Source organism: Polypterus senegalus, chromosome 13 (assembly GCF_016835505.1).
Source record: "Polypterus senegalus isolate Bchr_013 chromosome 13, ASM1683550v1, whole genome shotgun sequence".
Taxonomy (NCBI): domain Eukaryota; kingdom Metazoa; phylum Chordata; class Cladistia; order Polypteriformes; family Polypteridae; genus Polypterus; species Polypterus senegalus.
In genome coordinates this window covers 53,501,412-53,515,485 of record NC_053166.1, presented here as the reverse complement: position 1 = coordinate 53,515,485, position 14,074 = coordinate 53,501,412, and the positions used below count along the sequence as shown (strand labels likewise).

Below are 14,074 nucleotides of genomic sequence, written 5' to 3'. Positions count from 1 at the left end.
ACTCACTAAATGCAGTATCTTAAGCACATTGCACACAAACCCGAATTATACCATTTAACACCTGCAACAACACTGCTACCCCTCCAAACAACTGTTTGCATAATCCACCAAAATTTAACAAGCAGTATTCTTTGACCTTGAATTCTCTCTAAAGTAATTATTCATGTGAGCCTAAAATTTTGTTGTTAATTCCTTCTACTAGAAACATTTGACTGAGTTTTCATGGCTTTTTTCTAGAATAAAATACATTTCATAAATTTTCAAATGCACCTAATCTAGTACAGCAGTAAAAGTATCTGCAGCCTAAAGGCCTCCACATCGGGCAGCACCAAATGCAGGGCAGGGACCATTCATGAGCACACCTAAATGTACTCCTGGAGGGCAATAATTGCTATGCTGCAATAATGTGTTGATAGTACTACTTGGGGCTTTTTTTAAAGATCTGCATGATTAGTGTTGTTATACAAGACTCCTAACCAAATACTGATACGGCCTTAATAAATTCTCACACATACAATTTCTAAACTTTTTATTTTATTAACAACCTAAGCCTGCAAACCAGCTCCATTTCTTTTCACTCTTAAGTCTGTATAAATTATGACCATACAAACTATAGTGCAACAGCTAATAACTTTCATGTTTATTTGCACATTACTCATTCTATACTAATCCATATTCTTTAGTATTTGCTATTAAGTGCATTCTTCCTGTTGTAATTTACAGCATTTATTTAGCACACTTGGGTTCACAATGAAACATACTATATATTGTTTCACTATTCATTTACATATTTTGCTACTCACCCCAGAATACTCACAATGGCAGATGAGGACTCTCTGGCTTACATAAGCCCGTTATTCACCTTTGACCCTTTTCTTTCCCCTTGCAACTCAAAACCACATCATCATCATCATCATCATCATTTTTGCATAACTGTCAAGATTTGTGGTGAAGCACTTAATTTAAATTGGCTGAAATGTACCTAATTAACCTAAATGCTTAAAATATTTAATATGCTAAAATACTATAATGGAGTACTAAAAAACAAAACTACACTACAAAGGTATTGACAAAAAAATTGCACCGCCCATTGGTACAAGTTCAGAGGGTTCACTTAAGCATCTGATTTTCTTTTAGGACACCCCTGAGAATAGCCAGCTCAGACTGGAACCATAGAATTTTAGAAAACAAGGATGAACATTAAAGTTTATGCAAGCCACATTCATAAATGTGTCATTAGCTTAAAAACCAGACAGAATGCCCCACAATTAAAACAGTCATTTCCCTTGCTTTCACAGTTAAAAGTTTTATTCATTCAACATTTCACATTACAAATATTTAAAAATTATGCATACTGTTATAAATAGTTGGCTGCAAACAATTAAATATTTTTTCCACTAGCACTTCTACAGACCAACTCTAGAAAAATTGATATTTATATTACATAACTTAATTAGAAAGAAAAATACAAAAATAGGAACTTATAAATGTGAAATGACATAATAAAAATTAATGTGATATCTTAAGTAAAAAATGCTATTAATAAATACAACAACCTTCCCATACACAGTTAAAAACTTGAAATTTTGCCATCAAGTAACATCATTAACAGACATATATTTAAATATCTTTTCCTTCTGAAAATGTGAACCATATATTGTTGAGCACAATATAGCAATTAGTAAAAACTAGACACTTTAACATTTTAAAAGCTTCACCTGAAAAATATAACAAAAATCTGATCAAAATTATAAAAATGAATTATACATTCCAATTAAAAATATACCAAGAAAACTGCTAAATACTTTATTGACCTAATTACAATGCTATCAATCACAGTAGCTTGAAATAAAGTAACAAAATAAGCAAATGAGCACAAAACCTTTAATGTTTTAAAAATAACTTCAATTATTTATATTAGTACAAATATTTTGATTTTTTTCCTTTTTCTTTTTTACAAACACCAGCATGAAAAGGATTACAATAACAGTAGAAAATGACTGTGAAAAACATATTAACATTTCTTAAAATGTCTGCAATTAAAAATGGCATTAAAGAATTACATTGCAAAGATTCTTTTCTGAAAAAATTTAAAAAAAAGTATTGCACATAACAACTTGAAGTTAACTTGCAACATATACCACATTCAAGTCTTAAATCCCCTTTCATGAAACACCTAGTTCTTCAATACAAAGGGGGTATAATATCAAGTCTTTCCAACAGTGTCCTTTACATTGCTCAGCTCCTGCACTGCAAAGAATTTTAGAGTTTTATTTGTGCATTCCGCAGAGGTCTGTGTATGGAGAAGGCATAGAGATTAACACATGGGGGTTTTTAAGAAATTAAAGTTTAGAAACACGTCTGTATCACGATCACAACAATCATCTGAAGAGCTAATTATTTCTGTATTTTCTTCATGCACGCTAAGGATTACAATATAATAATCTAGTTGGCAGTTCAATAATATATATTTGAAATTTAAAGTATTTAAAACACCTAACATCCATTCTTGTGATACAAGATACAGCCTAACATTTACCACTTGTGTTGTTTTTGCATTTCTGTGTCAGCTACCATTGGTGAGGGAGCCGAGAGCGTGTTACTTGAATGGAGTCAGGTGCTGAATGCATTAGGAAATAGCAAACATTCACTTCTAACAACCGCTTATCATTTTCATGCTTTAAAAGATTTGATAGCTTAAAATCTTCCTCTTAGTTTAATGCAGCGTCTTCTTTTGTTAACAGATAAAGGATGTTCTACAGCATTATTGTTATGCTTCCTCTCCTCTACAGAGTGAAACTGCAACACGTGGCACGCTTGCTAATTTAAAAAGTTCCCTCAGCACTGAAATGTATAAAAAGCGGAGGTGAAAATAATATATATTAAAATCATTGCATTTTTAAAATGAAGTTTACCATATATGTAGATATCTCTCAGTAACAAAAGTACAAAAGCTACCCTTCACAATGTGAAAAATTGAGGTATTGCAAAAAGGAGTCTTCTCATTCGTGAAAAAAATATGCCTAAAATGACTGTTGGAAAAAAAGATATAGAAAAGTAGTGCATAATAAATGTATATATGTGCATGACAAAATAATTTAGCTAGAAAACACTGTACCAAAATCAGCAGGCCATGTATAAAATATTTTTTGTCATTAACTGCAAATTCTTCACAAAAGTTACACTACTAAAATTTTAAACCCAACACACCTTCCACCATTAGCCATGGGAAGATGGTAGCAAAGCACCATCAGACCATCAGAAGGATACAGATCACATTTTTAATTGAGAAGTTTTATGGGTACTTGGGTCCCTGACAAGCTCTATGTCTGCACAGTCCAGTCCTGCACATGTTTTATGTGTGTGTTGCATCTTGTATATCAATGTCACTACAGTCGACACTCCCTTGCCTGAAATATATACATTTTTATCTCTTAACACTCAAATTAAAAATCTAATGTTCCAGTGCGCTCTTCATTTTGAGGCCAGTCTTTGGTTTGCTGGAGTCCTTCAGAACATCACCAGAAGGAAAATAAATATCATCCTGCCTCACTGCTGCACAACCATCTTTGGCTGGAGATGCCTTGCTTGGGCAGCAGGGCACACACTTTTTATTGCAGCCCACACTGGACTGAGTAACTGGCAAGTGAACAGAAATACTTGAAGCCAACCTGCAGAGCATGCACTGTGCATTACATGCCACACATTAACTACACGACAGCATGCATAACTGCCATTAAGCTGGCACTGGAGAGGTGACAGTGCTTGGGTTTTACTTATCTATTTTCTTCATGTAACATCGTGTTCTGCCATTTTTTGTCAGTATGTTTTCTTTCATTAAATAAATATATTAAAAATAAATAAAGGTACTGACAGGGGTGAAAAACATGCACAGGCAATGGCCTGAAATTCTCAGCCCTACACACATTATCCATTTGCCACAATGGAGAACATGAGTGCAACACAAACCCTTGGCTGCCCCACTCACACTTTTATGGTATCTCTTTCTGTTTCTCTAGGTCTGGCATGTCTTCATTTTGCTGTTTTTTTTTTACCATATGTAAATTTGTTCATTAAATAAAATAAATAAAAAAACATTGATTTCTGACCCCGCCAGTGTTTCAATCCATACAAATAAAGCGATTGGAAATGCATGAATAAAGTTCAAATTTGTGCTGATGCCTTTCCCTTTGACTGTTTCTTGTTTTAGTTACAAGGGGAAACGACAAGCTCTGTACACCACACTCACAAACTTAGCAGCAAAGCTTGAGGTATTAGGTTTGCGTGTTGACATGGAGAACGAAAAACCAACAGCTGGAACAAAACAAAAAAAAGAAGTCCATCTGGGAAGCTGAATGTGAGCATCGTGTCAGGAGAAGATGGCGATGGTAAAGGAAATACCACAGGCTGCAGTCGTTTGCTTGCCAATTCTGCTCTAGCTTTGGTTAACTAGTGGGGCGTCTAAACTAAAAATTTTCTGATACAAAAATAAGCGCACCCTTTTCTCAAAAGAAAGCTCTAAGATTTCCATGTATTTTCTCTTATATAAAGGCATTTTGTGTCAGAAGTTGGTAAAAGCAGCATAATGTTGCACTGCCAGATAAAACACCGGCAAAACAACAGTGTGCATACTCATCCCTCACAAACTGACTGATGTGCACCTGGCCTGCTTTCATCACATTTAGGACTCTTCCATCTCCTCAAAGGGAAATTCATAACTGAGGGGGTCAGTGAAATGCAACTTTCAAAAAGCACTCTCTATATTATTTGAACTGGAGACAGAGGTAAACTGGATTACTGCTTAGTTTCTTTTCCCATTTCAATAAACTTTTCAAATATCTCTTTAAAGAAAATAGAAAAATCAAAAAGTAAATAGCAACAGAAAAGTGCATTTATCTGTATGACATTTGCAGCTCAAGACGACACAGTGTTCTTTCAGTTCCAGCGGAATGAGATGTGCCGTGGGCGATCACCCCCCTCCTTTACCAGCGGCTTATGGAACTCCCTGCCGGCACGTGAGTGAATAGCAGCCCAGCAATATTCACAGTAATATTGGAGACAGGTAACATTGGCACAGAAGAATGGGGCGAACTTCCCACCACAGCGGGTCCCCTGACATTCATCACACAGCTGATCATCAAGGACATATGGCTTGACTTCCACCTACACAAAGAAAGAAAACACATTAAGTTATAGCTTATCAGACATAGAGATTAAAACCATGTGAATTAGAGTGTGGCAGAAAACTACAAATTTAGCCTGCTCTTAAAAGGAGTTCTCAGTTTCCATACAAGGGTGACTGTTTTTCACTTGAATTTGTAATGATGGTAAAAGTTTGAAGGTAGTCACAGCATTAAAACCAACTTGGCAACAATGTTTATATGTAAAATAAAAATAACTTTAACTAGTTATGCATGCAGTTTTAATACATTTAAGGCCAACCTGAATTGTTACTCCATATAGCTTGGGAGCAAACACACATTACAGCTAACTAACACAGGGGAGGGACAGTACAGTTGTTATCTCTGTACACAAAGTGCAGTCTGTGTCCATTTTTTTTCTTTACACAAAACTTATACACCGTATGTATGTATGTGTGTGTGTGTATACGTGCGTATGGATGCATATGTGTATACTATGAGATCCACTAAGACCCCTCAGTGCCAAAATGCAGGTGACGCGTCCAGCGAGGGTTGTCTGCCACGAGGCAATGGCAGGTTCGCTGTGTCAGAGAGGCAACTATGAGTTTGCATTACCGCTGTGCAACACGTCCATCGGCCAAGGGTTGATGCATGGAGGAGTACTGTAAGCTGGCCACTGACCTGGCCCACTTTTCTTTCCTGTTTCCCCCCATCCAGTATGACCCGATCCCAGTCGATGATCTGCAGCCGCGGGGACTGACTTGACAAGGATGACCATCTATTCCTGAACTGAAGAACTGAGTCAAGGCAGGACGACTAATAATGTCACTGCTTGTTTGCTGTGTTGGTATGTACTGAAGTAGTAGCTCCCGTAAATACCCTTGCTGTTCCTGTTTTGAACTAAATAAAGCTGGTTTTCCTGAAACCTGTGAATTCAGCCTAATTTTTTGAATACAAGACAAGTGATTCATGCGTCATAATACAACATAGATACATATTCACACACACACATTCATAAACATACACATATAAATGCACTCCATGTTCCTAGAGTCAATTTTGGTTGACTGCTGCTTTAGCCATATGTCTCTTATATGTCTCTGAAGTCTCTTGTCTGTGCTTATGCACCAATATTTGGGTCACAGTATTTGGCTTTTTTGCAGAACTTCGGGTTAAATGCTAGAAGGTACTTCCACTGGGGACTTACTCATGTGGTCAGCAACAGTGAAAACTGGAAGAGTGTGACTAGGAGGAACAGCCTATCTGATCTGACCCAAGCAGTGCTTGGTTATTGGATCTCTGTGCTAGTCACAGTTTGTCCATAAGGAACATCATATTTGAGCACAAGAGAATGCATAAGCCTCCTATGCAGATGATCAAATTCGTAGTTGTGTCATCAGATCTATGACTACATGTTTTGGACACTCTGCTGAGCTGTGAATTGATCACTATCTGGTTGTGAGTTCGATCAAATGGTGGAGAAGAGGACAGACAGAACAGGCAGAGTCAAACATATTGTGTGGGTGTGCTTGGACCACTTGGCCAACACCCTCGTCCAGGAGATCTTCAACTTGCATCTTGCATCAACTTGGGCCATGTTCTGTGTCTCTGCTGCTGAGATGGCTGCACAGAGCAGCAGCCGTAATATCACTGGTGCCTGCTGCTGCAGTAAACCCTGAAATCATTGGTAGATCACTGGTAGATGCTAGCAGTAAAGGGAGCTGTTAGACTGATTAGCTTGGCAAGCTTTTGCGATTCCAGAGGCAGTTGACAGGTACTTACGGGCTAAGTGGAATGCAGTGATGGCAGTTGTGGAAGCAAATGTTTGGGTGTGGAGAGGAGTTTGGAGATTCCAAGGAAAATGACTTTGATCACCCTCCAAGTGATTCTGTTTAACTGTCAGGAGGGTAAAGCAGTGCTTCGCTCATGAGTTTTATAGCAGGGATGTAGTCCTGCTGACCTCATCTGGGGATATAGTTGGGAGGTGGAAAAAGCACAATAATCATCTCCTAAATCCCAGCCATATGCCTTTCTTTGAGTAAATTGTACCAGAGGACTTGGAGGAGATCTCATCCATCGCTAGAACTGCGGTCTGTTGGTGTAGTTAAAAAAAACTGTTGTGGATGATAGTTCTTAAAAGTTTTCTGGATGTTTGCCGACACATCTCTTCAACATTGTGTGGAGGTCAAGGACAGTGTCTCTAGATTGGCAAACTGGTGTGGTTGTTCCCATCTTTAAGAAAGAACATGGAAGGTGTGTTCCAACTTTTGGGTGATCACACTCCTCGGCCTCCCTGGAAAGGCCTATGCCAGGGTTTGGGAAAGAATTATTATTATTATTATTATAGGATCTGCCTGATGGTAGATTCAGGAGGAGTAATGTGTATTTTGTCCTGATTGTAGAAAACTAGGCCAGCTTTTTAACTGGATGGCTCATGAGATGTAGGCCTAACCAGGCTACATATGTTTTGTGGAGTTGGAAAGGGCATATCACTGTGTCCCACAGGGTGTCCTGTGGGGAGGGGGTGACCTGTTTATGGGGTACAGGGCCTGTTGTTTCAGGCCATTTGATCCCTGTACAAATGGACAGAAATCTTGGCTTGCATTGCCAACAGTAAGTCAGACACCCAGTAGTTCTGGGACTCCACCAGGGCTGCTCTTTGTCACTGATCCTGTTTTTAATTTTTATGGATAGAATTTCTAGATGCCAGCAAGAGGTGGAGAGCGTCCAGTTCTTTTTACAGATGATGTGGCCCTGATGGCTTCATGAAACTGTGACTTAGATATGCACTGGGATGGTTTGCAGCCAAGCGTGAAGTGGCTAGGATGAAGAACAGCACTGCTAAGTCTGAGATCATGGTTCTCAGCTGAAATAGGGTGGTGTCTTCTCTGAGTTGGAAAAAAGGTGCCATATAAAGCAGAGGAGTTAAAGTATATTGGGGTCTTGTTCAAGAGTGAAGGAAAATAGGAGCAGGAGATCGACAGGCAGATTGGAGTTGTACCAGTCAGTCAAGGTGAAGAAAGAGTCAAGTTGAAATACAAAGCTCTAGATTAACTGGTCGTTTTATGATCTTGAGCTATGGATACAAGTGGGTGAAATGAGCTTTCTTCAAAGGGTTTCTGTGCTCAGCCTTAGAGATAGGGTGAGGAGTGTAGATATCAGGGAGGAGCTCAAAGTAGAGCCACTGGACCACCACATTAAAAGGAGCCATTTCACGTGGATCGAGCATTTAGTTGTGATGGGTACTGGATACCTTTCTGGGGAAGCGATTCAGGCATGTCCAGCTGGAAGGAGACCCAGAGGCTATAGGAGAGATTATACCTCTTGGCTGGCCTGGGAATACCCCCAAAGAAAATGGGAAAAGATGTTGGGGATAAGGGACATCTGGACTTCTTTGCTTAGACTGTTGCTCCCATGACCCAGACCCAGATAAATGGCAGAAAATTCATGGATGGATGGATGGATGAATGAATATATATACATGACACAAACCATGAAACTACAAAACATTCTCAAACCCGCTTAACCAAGTTTAGGGTGGCAACAGAGTATAGTCAGACAGCACTGTTTGAAAGACAGAAAACAACCCTGCACAGAGTGCCAGCCTATTGCAGGGACTACACTCAAATAGGAGCCAATTTGAAATTGCTAATTAATGTTACCATTATGTAGTTGAGATTGTGAGAGGCAAATGTGACCAATATTCACTCTATGAACTTATGAAAAACAAAATACCTGAAAAACAAAATATGGACAACAACCAGGTGTGAAATTTAAACCCAAGACTCTAAATCTGTGAGGCAAAAGAAACCAATATTTATACTGTTATTCTGAAAACTACCTTTTGAAAGTGTGCTTTACGAAGATTAACCGATAATAATATACACCGATCTTCTACAACATTAAAACAACTGACAGGTCAAGTGAATACCATTAATTATCTAATTACAATGGCTCCTATCAAGGGGTAGGACATATTAGGTAGCAAGTGAACAGTCAGTTCTTCAGCAGGAAAAATGGGCAAGCATAAGGATCCAAGCAACTTTGACAAAGACCAAATTGTGATGGCTAAATGACTGGGAATGAGCTTCTCCAACAAAACGACAGGTATGCAGTGGTGACTACCTACCGAAAGAGGTCCAAGTAAGGACAACCAGTTGAACTAGTGATGAGGTCATCGGTGACCAAGGTTTACTGATGTGAATATGGAATGAAGGCCAGCCCATCTGGTCCAATCCCACAGAAGATCTGCTGTACCACAAATTGCTGAAAAACTCAATACTGGTCATGACAGAAAGGTGTCAGAACACATACTGCATCGCAGGTTGACGTACATAGGGCTGTGCAGCCATAAACCAGTCAGAGTCCCCATGCGAACACCTGCCTTGCCGCTGAAAGAACCTAAAATAGGCATGTGGGCATCAGAACTGGACCTTGGAGCAATGGACAAAGTGGCCCAATTTGATGAATCACGTCTTCTTTTAGATTGTGTGTGGGCATTGTTTACCTGGGAGAGAGATGGCTACAAAATGCACATTGCTAGTGTAGGCAGTGTGATGCTCGGGAGCAATGCTCTGCTGGGAAAGCTTGGCTCCCAGCATTCATATGGATGTTACTTTGACACACATCTCCTACATAAAGATTGTTCCAGACCATATACACCCTTTCATGGCAATGGTATTCCCTGATGGGGAATACCATTTTAGCAGGATAATGTGACCTACAACATTGCAAAAATTATGCAAGAACATTTTGAGGTACATGAAAGAGTTCAAGAAGTTGACTTGGCCTCAAAATACCCCAGACCTCAATCCAATCAAGCATCTGTGGGATATGCTGGGAAAAACAAGTGCAATCCATGAAGACTCCACCTTGCAATTTACATGACTTAAAGGATCTGCTGCTTGGTGCCAAAGGACCACAGGGCACTTTCAGAAGTTCTTGTGGAGTCAATGCCTTGACGGGTCAGAGCTGTTTTGGCAGCAAGAGCAGGACTTAATATTAGACAGGTGGTTTTAATGTTGTGGCTGATTTGTGTGTTTAAAGACAATAAATGTAATACTAAATTACAGGAAAAAATTTTGTATGGAATATTGAAAATATATTAAAGCACTACCAAAAATAAAGCAAATTTCCAATGCTCCTAGTTTAGATTTTGCAATTTTGCAAGACGTATAGAATTTACATGCATACTATTCAGGATTTTTTTGCATAAAATACTTAATGTTTTTTTTGCTGCCAGCATTAATTTGAATACATCTTTAGATGCAGCTTAATTTTATAATGATTCTGGATACAATATTGAATATCAGTATTCTCAAACCAATCTCAATTAGCTTCATGAAATGGCATCTAACCCATTGTACTGTATATTTATCCCTATTTTAAAGGTTATAACCATCCCTGTACAGGATGTTGGTTCATCGTGAGACCCACCCACAAATACTCCTACATTCACGAGGCACATATCTTTGATACATGAGAGGAACAAATAAGGAAAAATTAATACAGACAATGAGAAAACATGCAGACTCCACAATGACGTCAACTATGTGTGGGGTTCAAATGCAGGCTGTTTTATCTGACAGGTAGCAATGTTAGTCACTGTGTCACTCACAACACTGGAAGTTGTAACGTATAAAGTACTAAGGAGTCACATATGTATTTTTCATAGTAAGTGTATTTTACAAAGTATGTCCCATTTCATCCAGATTATCAGCATCATACTTATATTTGGTATTGTGTACATGAGCTACTGACTATGTAATAAAAAAATAACACATGCACTTTGTGTGTTAAAAAGAATTTTAACAATCAACAATTATGACTCAATAAAGCACTGCTCTGCCTCCCTACATCAGACATTAGGAGGAAGTCCACTCAATTGTTTTCAGTGAGCTGTTGAAGTTTCAGTTTGCTAAGCCTGCACAGTGTGTTCTTGTCACTTAGGCAGAGTTAATCCAGTTTAATGGACGTCTACAACAGGGGTCCCCAACCCGTCTGACAGATTCACTCAGTGAAGGGCTACAGAAAAAAGACTGCCCCCTTCACGGAGGACACTTTTCAGAATGGTAGGTGGGCGGGGCTTTGCAGCAGCACAGAGAGGGGAGAAAGACCGAGGTGAGAGAGTATTACAACAAAGTATTTTTATGTTTCTAACAGTTTCCCCATATGACACGAGTCTATAGAAATCTCATTACTACGAAGTACATTCAGCAGCAGATACTTTCATTACAACAAAGTGACCTTGAAATGCTTGAATGAATCATCCACAGAGCAGTTAGTTCTGTGGTTGCAGCTCAGCTGTGCACATTTGCACAATGATCCCCGAACAGAAACATTGTAAAAAAAATGTTCTTTCTTCTAACCTTCCTCGTACTGTTTTTTTTTTTTGCGGATTTCAGTGATACCTTTTGCTTATTGCTCGTCAACATTTGAAAAACATCCATCAGAATTTAGCTCATTGTCACCCTTCTATAGAAACAGCAGACACAAAAAAACGATAACAGTGTTAATGTTTGTGATGTGCAATCTGTTGGAATGACAAATGCAATGCATATGTCTTTGTTATTTGCAAAAAAGAAGACAAATCTTGGGTTGCAAACGTATGCGAACTGCTGCATTTGAAGACAGCGAAAAAGCCGTTTTTATGTGGTTCAGTGATGCTCCTTCAAGAAATATTCCTATTAATACGGCACTCATTCAAGAAAATGTGTGGTTTTTAAACTCACTTGGGACCTCTGTCAACGGGACAACACACTGTTAGCCTGCTGTTTCCCTGCCCCGGCAATGGACAAACAATCTTACACAGATGATGCAATCGCGCTTCAGGATGGACTTCAGTGTGACGTTCCCGTTTTTATCCCAAAATAGTTCAGAAACCTCACAATATGAAGAAGATGATTATTCGGCTTCTGATTGAGAACTGTGCTGCCCACAACGTACTTCCACATTCAAGGAAATGCTGAGAAAAATTCTCATCAGCATAATTTGTAGGCAGGAGGAAATTAAAATTAACACGAAAGAAACTATTTAAAGCTGCTTCCATTTCCAACATCCTATCTTTGTGAGGCAGCGTTTTCTGCAGTGACAGCAACCAAAACGAGATTATTGAGTAAACTGAATATACGCAACACACTTCGCATGTCAATGTCTTCCATCATCCCGAGATGGCATCTTCTGGTTGCAGGAAAACAAGTGCAGGACTCCCCTGATTCTGTATTATGGTAAGCTGTTTAATTTCTATTACGCTATTATAACTTAATAATAGAAATGTAATGTAAATTGTGTATAAAACTGTCCAACGACCCCGCCCCTAAAAATCCCCCCTGCCCCGGAAAAATGAGCTTTTAGTAAAGCAGTCCTTGGTGTCAAAAAGTTTGGGGACCACTGGTCTATAAAACCTCAAACTGCAAAACAGAAACTTGCACAAATCTCAGTCATTAATAGGTCAGCAGAAAGTGCGTTGAGACATGCTACACAAAGCATGGCAAGCAAGTTTGCATGCTGTAACTGTATGATAAAGGAGTAAGCACTCTGTAGAGACTTGCAGTCAGATAAACCACTTTGCCTTACTAGACACCAGAGAAGTAAAACAGCAGTGTCTTTGCTGGCTTCCACTCAGAAACATTTAAACATGAACTGCTTGCAGCATGGAACACAGCCTTTATTGCACTGAAGCATTCAAGACATTTGTGTAACTATTAAGTTGCAGGAATGAGAGGGTGATCTACAAGGCATTATGAATGTTAACAATTTAATGTTGTTTGAATAACATTGAATCATTTAAATCAAATATTTATTAGCAATTATTCAATGACTTCTTATGTGGACTTTTAAATTTAATTGCCTTGCTAGGTTGCTAGGCCTGATTAAATCTTTTAAATTTACAATTAATTAATTACAATTAACTAAATCTTTTTAATTTACAAAGATAGAGAAGATCAGTATTTAAACTATATAGCACTTCATTATACATCCAGAACAAGACTAGACACTGATGTCAGCAAAAAGGAAGATTAGTAAAGGTAGCTCACTTTGGGAGGATTTCAAGTAAAAAAAAGTGACCCAGTCCACTGAAAACTGACATTACTGTGATGAAATATAAAAAAGCAGCACAACAAATGCTTTTATAATGCATTGCCATATCCAAAAGAATAACATGAAATCAGAATGCGGCAACCATCCACACTGGCAGCATAAGAAAGAATAAACTATGATGAGCGGTAGACAGAAGAAACAACACAAGAGGGTATTGTGGTGTTATGGGTCCACAGCTCGTGGAGAAAAGGCCATTGATTTTTAAATAAATAATCATTGTGCTCGCGGCTTAGCGAGGGACGTTGGGCCATAGTGGGCCGTGGGACGATCCGTAGGGTGTGGGCGTTTCTCACCTAGTGCACAGGTGAGGAACTGCCCACATTCATGTTGTCCCGCGGCTAATGCTGCACTGCTGTGGCCCTCGTCATTTTAAAAAAAAAGCGCGAGTCGGTTTTAGAAGAAAAAGAAAAGAAACGTTCGGGAAGAGGTGAAAAAAAACGATCGGAGAGAAAAAGGAAAGGAAAGAGAGGACGGAGGTTACAGGGAGCGTGGAAGCAAGCGGTGCAGGAGAGAGACGGACACGCGGCGTGTGGTGAGCTCGCGATCGGCGCTCGTGGGCAGCTGCGAGGAAGCTGGGTGTTAGGCCGACACCCAGGTGTTTGTGTAGATGTCGCTCCGCTGGCGAGCAGGTAGCGGGAGTGACCAAGGTGAAAGCGACGAGCCGCAGAAGGCCGCAGAAAGGCAGCGGAAGTCGGGAGGCTTGGAGTGGCAGTCCTTGGTGTGAGCGTCCTGGAGACCAAGGAGTCCAAGTCTCGAGGCTGGGATGAGAGCCAAACCGAAGCCAGGGATCGGGAGGTCTCCAGTCTTGCGTGTGTTTGAGGAGGGCAGCTGCA

The 14,074-nt window shown here is 39.4% G+C and overlaps 1 protein-coding gene across 2 annotated transcripts in view; it reads right to left on the bottom strand.

Moving 5' to 3' along the window:
* Positions 1 to 1,290: 1,290 nt before the first annotated feature.
* The window catches only part of cpeb4b (cytoplasmic polyadenylation element binding protein 4b), an 80,440-nt gene continuing 67,656 nt past the window's right edge, over positions 1,291 to 14,074 (bottom strand). For both annotated transcript variants that reach the window (XM_039775859.1, XM_039775858.1), the window contains one exon: positions 1,291 to 5,163. In XM_039775859.1, coding sequence (XP_039631793.1) covers positions 4,936 to 5,163 — 228 coding nt within the window. In that variant the 3' untranslated portion in view covers positions 1,291 to 4,935. The remainder of the gene's footprint in view (positions 5,164 to 14,074) is intronic.